This window comes from Quercus lobata, chromosome 5 (genome assembly GCF_001633185.2).
Source record: "Quercus lobata isolate SW786 chromosome 5, ValleyOak3.0 Primary Assembly, whole genome shotgun sequence".
Lineage (NCBI taxonomy): Eukaryota > Viridiplantae > Streptophyta > Magnoliopsida > Fagales > Fagaceae > Quercus > Quercus lobata.
This window is the reverse complement of record NC_044908.1, coordinates 24,956,222-24,968,974: the sequence shown is the minus strand read 5'-3', so window position 1 is coordinate 24,968,974 and position 12,753 is coordinate 24,956,222. Positions and strand designations below refer to the sequence as shown.

Here is a 12,753-nt window from a genome sequence, read left to right as displayed (position 1 = left end):
ATCAATTAACTTTTTTTTATGCTAATTCTATACTACAAAAATGTCATATTTAAACATTTAATTAATGACATAATTATTGATATTATTTTTTGAAACTTTGCAAATATGGATATGGAGGATATAATAAAAACATACCATCTAAAATTTCAAAATTCATATCCAATAAAAATATATAGGAAGAATTTAAATGGTAAAAACTTTTATTTTTTTTAATTTGAGAAACAACAAATTCAAAAACAAACCTTGAAACCAAGTGGATGTTCTCCTTTCACAGGCCATAACCTGCCTTGAACAAAATGGTCAGCAGTCGATATTCGACGCAGAACATCAATCAACAGTGCCATGGCATAGTCAACTACGTCCTTAGAGAAGGCAGCACTAGCACTGATGACCATGATTCCATGGCGGCGACATTCGTGAAGGTCAATGTGTTCAACACCAGCATTGGACCCAACCACGAGTTCCAGGCTAGGGTGGGGACCAAGGGTGTCAGCAATGAGAGGGGTCAAGCCCACACAAAGTAAGGCACGAGTCGAGTGGGCATGGCGAGATAGGAAGGACTCGATCGACTCATCAGGCGAGTCATTTGGGTCAAGTAGGTGGAAATGACTCTGTAAGTGGTCTTCAAGGGGAAGGTTGAAGTTTTTGGAACGAAGCACAACAACTAAGGGTAGCTCACCCTCCTCCTTTGGTTCTTCTTTGTTTTCCAAGACTTGTGGCTGTTCTTCTTTGGTAGCCATTGATTGATGCAAGGCTTTGCTGCTTTGGGGGGGTCAACTGGAATCTTTAATTTGTAGTGGTTTTAACAATTGTATTTTATTAATGGCGGGCAAGCTTTATAGTTTAGAGTTATTCACCAAATGGAGAAAACGAATTATAAAAATCATTAAATTTGTTTATGATGGTTTATTTAACAAATCAAACCTTCCTTGAAATATGAATAAAAAATAAAATAAAAAACCAACTTAACCAAAGTCAGGCATAACATAGGTTTAAACTCCACCATTAAACAAATTGAATTCAATGCTTAATTTTACAAACTTTCTCTCCTCTAGGGTAGGAGCTCTCTCTCTCGTTCGCATACGAGGATCTCCCTCCCTTAGTTTATACTAAGGGCTTGACTTTTCTCTGTTTTTTCGATGACAACGCTTCTTGGATTATGGCAGATGATGTGATAAATATTTTGGAGAACATGAAATTGACCACAGAGGAGGAAGAGATTATTTCTGTTTTGGATGAAGGACGGAAGGAAAAGATTGAAAGTTGTTCTCAAAGTTTGATTGGGAAGTTTCTCATGTGCAGGTCTTTTAACAAGAGGGTTGCTCAGGGCACTCTTAAACGCACATGGGGCATGGAGAATCAGGTACAAGTTGTAGAAGTTGGGCCAAATCTATTTCAGTTCAAGTTTAACTTAGAATTTGATATGGCTAGGGTGTTAAGAGGGGAGCATGGAACTTTGACAATCAGGTTTTATCGTTAGTCCAATGGAAACCCAGGATGACTACTGGTAACGTGAGGTTCGATTTGGCTTCCTTTTGGGTACAAATTTGGGGGGCACCGTTCGACATGGTCTCTTTGTCAATCGTCGAAATAGTGGGGGGACGTTTAGGAGTGGTGGAGGAGATGGAGAATAGGCAGAAACAGGACATCCCAAATTTTTTTATGCGTGTGAAGGATGCCCTCCCTTTATCTAAACCTCTTCGGAGAGGAGCTTTTTTGGCAGGATCGAATGGGTAGAAGACTTAGGTTACGTTTAAATATGAGAGACTTTCTCTATTCTGCCATTACTGCTACTTGCTTGGGCATGACCTCAAGCATTGTGCTCATTACTTTGTAGCAACTAAGAATGGTAAGGAAGCAGAATGTCAATATGGGGAATGGATGAAGGCAACTGGAACTCGAGCATGTTCACCAAGTAGTAGAGGTAGGTATCAGGGTGAGGCTAATCATGGTACTAAGGAGAGGACTGTCCGTTCATAACAGGAGAGTGGTAGGGTAACGGAGGCGGATGACGGCTGTGGTGGCGAAGTATTCACTAAGGTTTGCACAAATACACATGTTGTTGGTACTATCGAAAATTATGGGATTTTTCTAGAAGATACATTGCCAAATCACAAGTTTCATGGAGAGAAGTCTACAGAGATGGAAGGGGTGGATGGGATTACGTCAGGTACTGAAGATTTAAGTCTAAAAAAAAAAAAAAAAAAAAAAAAAAAAAAAAGTAGGGACGGGCTGGGGGTCTTTAATGGGCCTATGAATAAAAATGGACCAATTGGGCCTCAGGGAGTAGACAAGCAAAGCAAATGGACCAGGTTCACACGCATGGACTTTGGACCCGTGGATTTATTAAAATAGGGAGCAAAGTCTATTTTGGGCAAGAGAGGCAGCCAGGGAATGCAGTAGAATGTGTTTGACAGGGGTGAAGAGCAGGCAGAGAAGAAAGTAAAGTTTAGGGATGGTTCTCAAATTTTTGAAGCGGCAGGGGTGTCAAAACACCCTTGCCAAACACAATGAGGTTGCTAAGTTGGAACTGTCAATGGCTTAAGAACTCTTGGACAGTTCAAAACTTTCACAATTTAGTGAGGGCTCAAGCTCCTAATGTACGTTTCCTCATGGAAACAAGACTTGATAGAGACGGGTTTATGAAACATTGTCGAGACCTGGCCTATCCGAACAAATTAATTGTGAAGAAACCTGATTCAGGTGGTGGTTTAGCATTGATTTGGAAAGAGGATGTAAGGTTGGAAGTGATTAATTATACGAAGAATCATGTCTTGGCAAAGGTTGTTGAGGATAATGGATTTCAATGGTTTTTAACCGGGTTTTATGGCTGGCCGGAATCATGTCAGAAACACAAATCTTGGGCTCTTTTGAAGCATCTCTCTTTGCTGGTGACGAGTCCATGGTGCTGCATTGGTGACTTTAATGCTTATTTATATTCATCAGAAAAGCTGAGCAATCATTCGCCACAGGCAAAATAGATGGAGGAGTTCGGGGCTGCCTTGGAGTCTTGTCAACTAATTGATCTGGGTTTTCGGGGATATAAGTTCACATGGAATAACAAGCGACCAAGTGCAACCAATACAAGAGAACGGCTTGATCGTGCTGTTGCAAATAAGGAGTGGTTAGATGCATTCTTCGCAAGCTCGGTGTCCCATGAATTTTCGCATGCTCTGGACCATATGCCATTACTTTTGCAGATTGGAAAGGATAATAGACTCTAAGGACGTGTTGCTCGGGGTTTCAAGTTTGAAGAGGCATGGCTACTCTCTGAGGAGTGTGAAGAATTGGTTGGAGAAGCTTAGGGCCGATCAGGGGGTGAAGGGGCTTCTTGGTCAGTACTAGCAATAAAATTTTACATTGTGGGATAGAATTAAAGGCTTGGGGTTCAACTAGGACAAATCCTCAGGTGGCCGAGATTAAGAGACTGAAAAAATTGCTTGAGAGGCTGAATGTTTGTGATCAAACCGAGGCAACTAGATCTGACTTTGTGACAGCAAGTAAACAGCTCGATGATCTCCTCCTAAAGCAAGAAATATATTGGGCACAATGCTCCCGCTTGTCTTGGCTAAAGTTTGGGGATAAGAATACTAAAATTTTCCACTCAAAGGCCTCACAAAGGCAGCGTAGAAATTTCATTCAGGGAATTAAAACTTCGGAGGGTGAGTGGGTTAAAGAGATTGAGGATGTAGCAAAGGTGGCAGTAAATTACTTTGAGGATATTTTCTCTTAGGATAGGTGTGAACGGATGGAGGAATGCCGTAATGCAGTCCTTCATAAGATGTCTCCATATGATTAATGTTTTATCCAATGAATTTAGTGTGGATGAGGTGAAGACGACGCTTTTCCAAATAGGACCAACAAAAGCTCCTAGATCAGATGGTATGAATGCTCTTTTCTATAAAAAATTTTGGCATATTGTTGGGACTGATGTGACTCATGCGGTTTTGGATTTTTTGGATAATGGTAATATGTTGACTGATATAAATTATACTCATATATATTGTTCTCATCCCTAAAATAAAGTCTTCGCAGAAAATGTCAAACTACAGACCTATTAACCTGTGTAATGTTATTTATAAAATTATTTCTAAGGTCTTGGTTAACAGATTGAAGGTGATTCTGCCCCAATTAATTTCACCCACCCAGAGTGCTTTTGTGCCTGGCCGTTTGATTATTGATAATGTACTTGTTGCATAAGAAACTTTGCATGACATGCATAGCCGGAGGAAGGGTAAAAAAATGTGCTCTTGCATTGAAGCTAGACATTAGTAAGGCATATGACAGAGTTGAGTGGTCTTTTTTGAAGGGTGTGATGATTAAGCTGGGATTCCCTCAAAGGTGGATTGATCGGGTTATGAGTTGTGTCACTATTGCCTTGTTCTCGGTTCGTATTAATGGTAAGACATTTGGTAATTTTTGGCCTACTAAGGGGATTCGTCAAGGTGACCCTTTATCCCCCTATTTATTTTTGATATGTGCAGAGGCTTTCACATCATTGTTGGCCAAGGAAGAGGTGAATGGTCGGCTTCTTGGTGTTGCCATTAGCCGGACAGCCCCTACTATTTCCCATTTGCTTTTTGCTGATGATTCTCTTTTATTTTGTCAAACTAAACAGGAAGAAGTGTAGGTGATACCAGAAGTATTAGATTTGTATGCAGCGGCTTTTGGACAATGTATCTATTTAGAAAAATCTTTTGTGTTCTTTAGTAGCAATACAACAGGGGCACAAAGAGAATGGATCACACGTGTTGAGAGTAAAGGAGGTGGCCAAATTTGAATCTTATCTAGGCCTGCCCACCTTAATTGGTAGATCCAAATATCAAGCCTTTTCATTTCTCAAGGAAAGGGTCTGGAAGAAAATTCAGGGGTGGAAAGGGAAGTTGCTGTCTAGAGTTGGGAAGGAAGTTCTAATAAAAGCCGTGGCCTAATCGATTCCAACATATACGATGGGGGTGTTTCAATTATCAGTGAAACTCTGTGATGAATTAAATGTGATTTGCGCTAGGTTTTGGTGGGGTCAGTGTGGTGATGAAAAGAAGATACATTGGAAGAGTTGAGAGTCTCTTGTTCAGTCAAAGAAGGAGGGGGGAATGGGTTTTTCAGAGATAGTTCCAATCTTGCTATGCTAGCAAAGCAAGGGTGGAGGATGTTGAATGACCAAGGCTCTCTTCTCTACAGGTGCTTCAAGGAAAAATATTTTCCTCGATGTTCCTTTTTGGAGGCTGCTGACAATCCTGATAGTTCATATGTTTGGAAAAGTCTCCTAGCAGCTCAACCTATTTTAAGGAAGGGCTGTTATTGGCGAGTGGGCATTGGATCCTCTATTCGGGTTCTGATAGATAAGTGGCTTCCTTGCCATCCCACAAACAAAATTCTTGTCCCACCACATGAAGTTGATAAGGAGTGGCGAGTGTCGGATTTAATTGATTGGTTGAACGTTCAATGGGATCGTGGTTTCATAGATGCGGTGTTTCATGGATTTGATGCTGAGGCTATTTATTGGATTCCTTTAAGTCGACGTTGTGTGCCTGATGTCTTGGTTTGGCTGCATAATAAAAAGGGAAGGTACTTAGTGAAGTCTGGGTACTATGTTGCGAGGAGGTTGCTACGTGAAGCTAGCCAGGTGGGGGAGGGGTCAAATCAGATGTCAAGCAGCATGGTTTGGGCGAGGATTTGGAAGCTCCACATTCCAAATAAAATAAAAGCTTTTGGCTGGCATGCTTATCACACCATTTTACCAACTAGAGAAAAGCTGTGGCAATGACGGATTATTGAAGATGATTCATGTCCAATCTGCCACTGCTTCCCGGAAACCTCTATTCATGCTTTGTGGGAGTGTGGGGCTGCTCAGGATGTGTGGGCTGGTTGTCTAGTTAGAATTCTGCAGAAGGGGCTAACTAATCAATTTTAGTGTGATGTGGTTGTTTGAGAATTTGATGCATAAGCTATCAGAGGAAGATTTTGAGTTTTTTCTGTCCAAGCATGGTTCATTTGGAACTAACGCAATCTAGTTTTGCATGGAGGAATTTTGTAGGAACCTGGTAGGCTAAATGCGAGAGCTGGCAGTCTTCTAAGGGAGTTTCAAGAGGCACAAACGCAGCTAACTCTTCCGGTTTCAAATGGATGCTCACAGATATGGCAGGCACCTGAAGGACAAGTATACAAGCTCAATTTTAATGCGGCAATTTTTGCAGATTTGCTTGCTTCAGGTATTGGGGTTATAATTCGGAATGATAGGGGTTAGGTTTTGACAGCTTTGTTGTCGAAGGGTGGTGTTGTTCAGGATAGTGAAGAGACAGAGGTATTGGCGTGTAGGAAAGCTCTGGAATTCGCCGTGAATGCTGGTTTTTCAGATTTGATTGTGGAAGGGGATAATACAACTGTCATGAATTCTATTACTTAAGCCCAATTAGATCTGTCTTGCTTGGGAAATATATATGACGACATTCGTTGTTTGGCTGGAGGTTTGCGACATGTGGAATTTAATAGTATTAGTCGAAGTGCCAATGGAGTAGCTCATTCCTTAGCTCACTATGCTAAGCATTTAGATGAGGATATTGTTTGGTTGGAAGATTCTCCACCTCCGGCTTTAGAGGCCTTGTAGTTGGATTCTATTTCTAATTAAATGATATTGAGGTTGCTTTCAAAAAAAAAAAAAAAAAAAATCTGAATTCAAACAAAATATTGTGTAAGTGAACACGCTCATGAATAAGAGGTTCAATTTTATATATATATATATAGACTAAAAATTGAATTTATATAAATTTATAGGGTAATAACTTTTTATTTGTAAGTTATTAATAATATAAATAGTCAATTTTGTAGTAAAAATGATATATAATTTTTAGCAATACAAAGTTCTTGAAACTATTTTTTATAGAAATAATTACAAATCACTTGTGGTTAGGGCCGATTCCATTGTCATCAATGCTTTGAAAAATGTTCATTTTTACCACTTGAGCATAACTCTATTATTTAGTTGTAACCCATGTCTGTATTACCGTTAAAAAAACACAATAAAACATTAAAATAATCACATATTTAAGAATCAAAATCCCTCTTCTCTCATTTTCTTTAGACTATTGTTAGAGACACGTATTTGACAATTCATGAAACCACAAAAGAATACGTTTCTCTGAACATGTAATCTACATACTAAATTTTACAAAAACAAAACTAAAAAGCTCCAAGTTTATCTTCAATTTCTTTGCCTTTTTAGGATTTATATATGCATTAATATTCACCATGCTGTTGAATTTGACCTCTAAAGAGTCTTTAATCTAATAATCTTATATAGATGGAAACCTTCCAATCATACATCCATATGTGAATATTATTATATTACTTCATTCATGCTGGAAAGGCCACAACAAAGGCTTATTTGAAAAAAAAAAGAAAAAAAAAAAACACCAATCATACAAATGGCAACCTTCCAATCTACAACCCTGTGTGCATATTACTACTTCATTCCTGCTGGAAAGGCGACAATAAAGGCTTACTTGAAAAGAAAGCCTTCAAGTTTGCTATAATCACCTCGTTCAAGGCTTCGAAGGATTCTGGAGTTGAAATAGCAAGATGTGGAGACAACACAACATTGTCCAGGGCAAATAGCTCTTTTGGGACATTAGGCTCGTTCTCAAACACATCAAGACCTGCACCACCAATCTCCCCTTGGACCAAAAATTGCACCAATTCTTTCTCATCAACAAGAGCACCGCGCCCAACATTAATTATAAAACCTTCCCTTCCCAATGCTGTCAAAACATCTTTGTTGATTATATGGTGAGTTTCATTCGTCAGCGCACAGCAAACAATAAGAACATCACTGTTAACAGCAAGGTCATGGACATTGGCATAGTAAGGATACAGTACAGATGGCTTCTTGTTCCTCGAGTTGTATGCAACTGTGCAGCCGAATGCCACAAGCCTTTTTGCAACTTCAGAGCCAATACTTCCCAGCCCCACAATACCAATTCGTTTTCCCCCTAACTGCAGTCATAACCAATTCACATAAGAACCGATTGGATAATATAATGTTTTAAGTTTAATCAAGATGCAAGTATAACTAGTGAATACAACCAGATTTGTAGCAACACTATTCTAATGTTTACAAGGTTAGTAGCTGCGGCTACTACATCACTAGCACTTGATCAAGGCCCTGTATGTTTCTTACCAGCTCTGAATTTCTATGACAATGAATTCAATTCCCAAAACACAGATACTAGTTATACTCTTTCAAGCTAAATGAATATATTTACAAGGTTAGTAGCTTTGAATTATATACCCTTGCTATTCTTTTTCAATCTTTCCAAGCTAATCACACTGAAAATCCCAGCTAATCAACCATAATTTATCTAGATCTGTATTTCGTATGTCAATTGTATGTTATACAAAAGTTCCATACAGTGACACAGAGCCGTGCCTCAGCTAACCAACTCTCGATCAATAACAAAACCTTAACATTCACTTTATTACACACCAATCACCAGATGCTACCTCAGCAACTATGAACATGTTTTTTTGTGTCATTCACTATGCTTGTCGTTTTTAACAAAAAAAAAGCTACCAATCCAGATGTGCTAAAAAATAACAAAAAAAAAAAAAAAACTAACCTTACAGCCAAGTGGGTACTCTCCCATTTGAGGCCACAAACCAGAGCGAACAAATCGATCAGCAGCGGAAACTCGGCGCAGAACATCGAGCAAAAGCGCGACGGCGTAGTCGGCCACGTTCTCAGAGTTGGCGTCGCCGGCATTGGTGACGGCAATGCCACGACGGCGGCACTCGGCGAGGTCGACGTGGTCAAGGCCGGCGCTGGAGCCAACGACAAGTCGCAGAGAAGGGAGGTGGTCGAGGGTGTCGGCGGTGACGGTCGTGGGGCCGACGCAGATGAGAGCGCGTACGGAGGAGGCCTCGGGCGAGGCCAGCGAGTCGAAAAGGCGGAAGTGGGTGATCAAGCGGTCTTGTAGTGGGAGTTTGAATGAAGGGAGGTGGTGTATAAGGACGAGAGGACGGTGGTCTTCGACTTCGTTGTCTTCGGTAGCCATTGATGGATCATGGATGGTTCTGAGAAAATGGGGTTAGGAAGTTTATTAATGCTCAAAACAAAAGTAAGAAGTTTATTAAATGATTTTTTTATCGATAAAAGATTTTTTTTTTTTTTGGTTAAAGGGGTAATATATTAAAACACTAACCAACCACAGCAATAAGTCTGTTACAAGAAGTTGCTGCCTTGTCAAGAGCGAGCAAGTTCACCACCGCATCCGGTGGGAGATCAAAATAAATAAACATAGCAGAAAACTTAGAACTGATTTAAAAGGGTTTGTCTGTTTCTTTTTCTTGAATACAAAGTAGGAAGTAGGCAGTTTTGAAAGGGACTCGGCCATAATGGCGGCAAATATTTTAGCATTTTTTTTTTTTTTTTTTTGAAAGGCACTCGGCCATATAGTGGCACATATTTTAGCATTTTTAAAAAAAATACAAAATAGGCAGTTTTTTATTAATTTTTTTGAAAGGGAATCGGCCATATAGTGGCACATATTTTAGCATTCAAAAAAAAAAAAAAAAAAATACAAAGTAGGCAGTTTTTTTATTAATTTTTTTGAAAGGGAATCCGCCATATAGTGGCACGTATTTTGGCATTTAAAAAAAAAATACAAAGTAGGCAGTTTTTATTAATTTTTTTGAAAGGGACTCGGCCATATGTAGTGGCACATATTTTAGCACGCTATGCACTTTTGCTGAATTGGTATGGAAGATGGGTCCCTGAATGTATTTGGCAAGAATTCTAGAATGAGCGATCTTCCGATCAGATGTAATGTTCCAGCACTGCTCTTACCTTTCAGAGGAAGAGGGAGAGAACTTCTTAGTTCTTACTTTTTTTTTTTTTTTTTTTTTTTTTTTTTTTTTTTTTTTTTTTTAAGAACTAAACTGAACATTACAGACTATTGTGGGCAAAATTTGCAAAAAAGCATCTTTTTGGAAAAATATTAGCAAAAAAGCATGTGGAGGAAACATTTTATTTAGTTAGACTGTTTTTTTTTTTTTTTTTTTTTAAATGGAACTCGAGTCTTTGAAACTCGAGTTCTAAGATTTTTCACACGGAACTCGAGTTTTTGGAAACTTGAGTTCTGTACAAATGAGACTCGAGTTCCACCTTTTTTTTTTTTTTTTTTTTTTTGGTTCATGTCAGACTTCATCCAAGAGGGAATGGGTTGGAACTCGAGTTCTAAAAACAGTCCAACTTACTAAAATGTTTCATCCACATGTTATGTAGCAAAATTTTTTCTAAAAGCTACTATTTGGCAAATTTTGCCGACTATTGTGTGTTTCAAGTTTCAACCCTCTTATTTTTTTGAGTTTGACCGTGTGAATGTGTAGGACCCGTGGGTGGCAGTTGAATTAAATTCGTTTACCAATTAAAGGGTTTCTTTTAATTAGGATTGTAAGTTTTGTTAAATATTAGAGCTTCAAGCTTAGCTTGACAAAAAATATAAAATTTGACCTTTTTTTTGAGAAAGAATTCAAATTTGACTTGAGTTCAAACCAAACATATGAATTATGTTTAATCTTGAACTTGTCAATTAGTCCAAAAACCTAAACTTAAGCTTAGCTTAGCTTCACTCGATTCATTAATCAAGTTGAGTTTAAGTTCAAACTCAAGTTTAATATCAAGTTTTTGAGCTTGAGATACAATACAAGTACATTACTAAACCCATGTTAAGCATATTATTAAGCCCATTTGATTTAGATATGTGGTCCTAACTCCTAATTAATTAAAAGTTTAGTAAGATATTAGTTTATATTTCAAGCTCATATCAATCTTATTATGAAGTCCATAAACCAAATTAAGCGTATCTTGTTTTTCTAGAGCCCTATTGTTCACGAGCTTGTTCATGAACAATTTTTTTTACTAGATTCAGCTTGTTTATCAAATAATATTAAATAAGCCTCTAAGGCTCAAGCTTGGCTCGTTTATAAACAAACAAATATGAAAGAGTTTTTATTAAGCCAAGTTCGAGCTGTTTATTAACAGTTTGGTTCATTTATAGCCTTACTTTTAACTTTGTAGACATTTTTAGTATAATGGCACCTCCCTAAGTACTTAGAAAGAGGGAGGGGGGGTGTTTGTGGTTCAAGACCCTAGCGTACAAGTTGGGGTAGATTTCTAACCATGATTAAAAAAAAGGCGGAAAGCACATTTTAGTCCCAACATTTTATTTTTATCGCTTTTAGTCCCTATCTTGAAAAACGCTTCCCGTTTTAGTCACTGTCGTTACATCAGAAACAGAGAAAGTTGATGTGGCAAACGACAGGAATAAATAATACTAAATTAATGTCTATGTGGCCTAAATTAATAATAAAAAATATTTTTTGGCATTAAAAAATGCCACGTCAGCATCTAAATTAGAAATTTTAATTTATTAATTTTAACTAAATAAAAAAAATTAAAAACTAAAAATCATATAAATTGAGATCTAAGTGTGTCTTGAACAAGAACAACAAGAACACAAACCCAGATCCAAGTACACAAACCCAGAAATTAAAAAAAAAAAAAGATTTTTTTTAAAGATTCGGATTTGGAATTGGAATCTCTCTCTCTCAAATTCCAAATCGCAAGCAAAAATGTCTTCCTCTCCAAAATCCAAATCTGAATCTTTGCATTTTGCCAATGTTGCTTGAGGAGAGCAACATCGATCTGGTGCCTTCCTCTCCAAAAGTCAATAATAATAATGTAGCTAAGAAAACCACTTTAATAATGCAATGTGAGGTGGTTAGGAGGAGGTCACCGAGGCTGTCTCTTTCTCAGGGTTTCAAAAGGTTGCCCAGATTGAGTTCCGATAGGGGCAATTTGGAAAGTCTGAAAAGTCACCACCGCCGAGACGACGCTCTTCCACTTCCACTTCCACTTCCGGATTCACTTCGCCTCAAAGTTTTAGAAATTCTGTGCGATGTTTTAAATTAGATAATGTTTTGCTTAACTTACTATGTTCTGTGGATATGGTAGTAGGTGCCGTTACAATCATCCTTATGATCACACCGCAGTAAAATTGAGCTCTTTTTGTTGTAAATTTATGCTAATTTTGTGTTTTTTTTATGTGGGTTTTCGATATTGTGCGTGTTAGTGAACTTAATTTCGAAGTTTTTTTAGGTGTTATTGCTGCAATGGATTATGTTATCTAGCTTATTTGTGCAAAATTGGAGGTGTTTTTTAATGTGGGTTTTCGATATTGTGTTTTGTGGAACTCATTTTGAAGCTGTAGGTGTTATTGATGCAATGAGTTATGTTATCTAGCTTAATTGTGTAGAATTGAAATGTTGTGCTCTAATTCTGTGAGAAGTTTTGTCAGAAAATTATGAACTTTTTTTTTTTTTTTTTTTTTTTTTTTTTTTTTTTTTAAATTTCTGTGTTTGTGTTCTTGGATCTGGGTTTGTGTTCTTATTGTTCTTATTCAAGATACACTTAGACCTCAATTCATATGATTTTTAGTTTTTAATTTTTTTTATTTAGTTAAAATTAATAAATTAATTTTTTTAATTTAGATGCTGACGTGGCATTTTTTAATGCCAAAAAATATTTTTATTATTAATTTAGGCCACGTGGACATTAATTTAGTATTATTTATTCTTGCCATTTGTCACGTCAGCTTTCTCCATTTTTGATGTAATGGCAATGACCAAAACGAGAAACATTTTTCAGGATAGAGACTAAAAGTAGTAAAAATAAAATGTAGGGACTAAAATGGAAAT

The 12,753-nt window shown here is 37.6% G+C and overlaps 2 protein-coding genes across 2 annotated transcripts; both read right to left on the bottom strand.

Annotated features, from left to right (window-relative positions):
* Positions 1–230: 230 nt before the first annotated feature.
* Positions 231–740, bottom strand: LOC115990233 (glyoxylate/hydroxypyruvate reductase HPR3-like). The gene has a single exon (XM_031114080.1). The coding sequence runs from the start codon at positions 738–740 to the stop codon at positions 231–233; it is 510 nt and encodes a 169-aa protein (XP_030969940.1).
* A 6,586-nt stretch (positions 741–7,326) lies between these two features.
* On the bottom strand, positions 7,327–9,074 carry LOC115992373 (glyoxylate/hydroxypyruvate reductase HPR3-like). The gene is made up of 2 exons (XM_031116552.1): positions 8,616–9,074; positions 7,327–7,992 (listed from the first exon to the last, which is right to left on the bottom strand). Exons 1-2 carry the CDS (start codon positions 9,048–9,050, stop codon positions 7,468–7,470), a joined length of 960 nt encoding a protein of 319 aa, XP_030972412.1. The 5' UTR covers positions 9,051–9,074; the 3' UTR covers positions 7,327–7,467.
* Between the last annotated feature and the right edge of the window lie 3,679 nt (positions 9,075–12,753).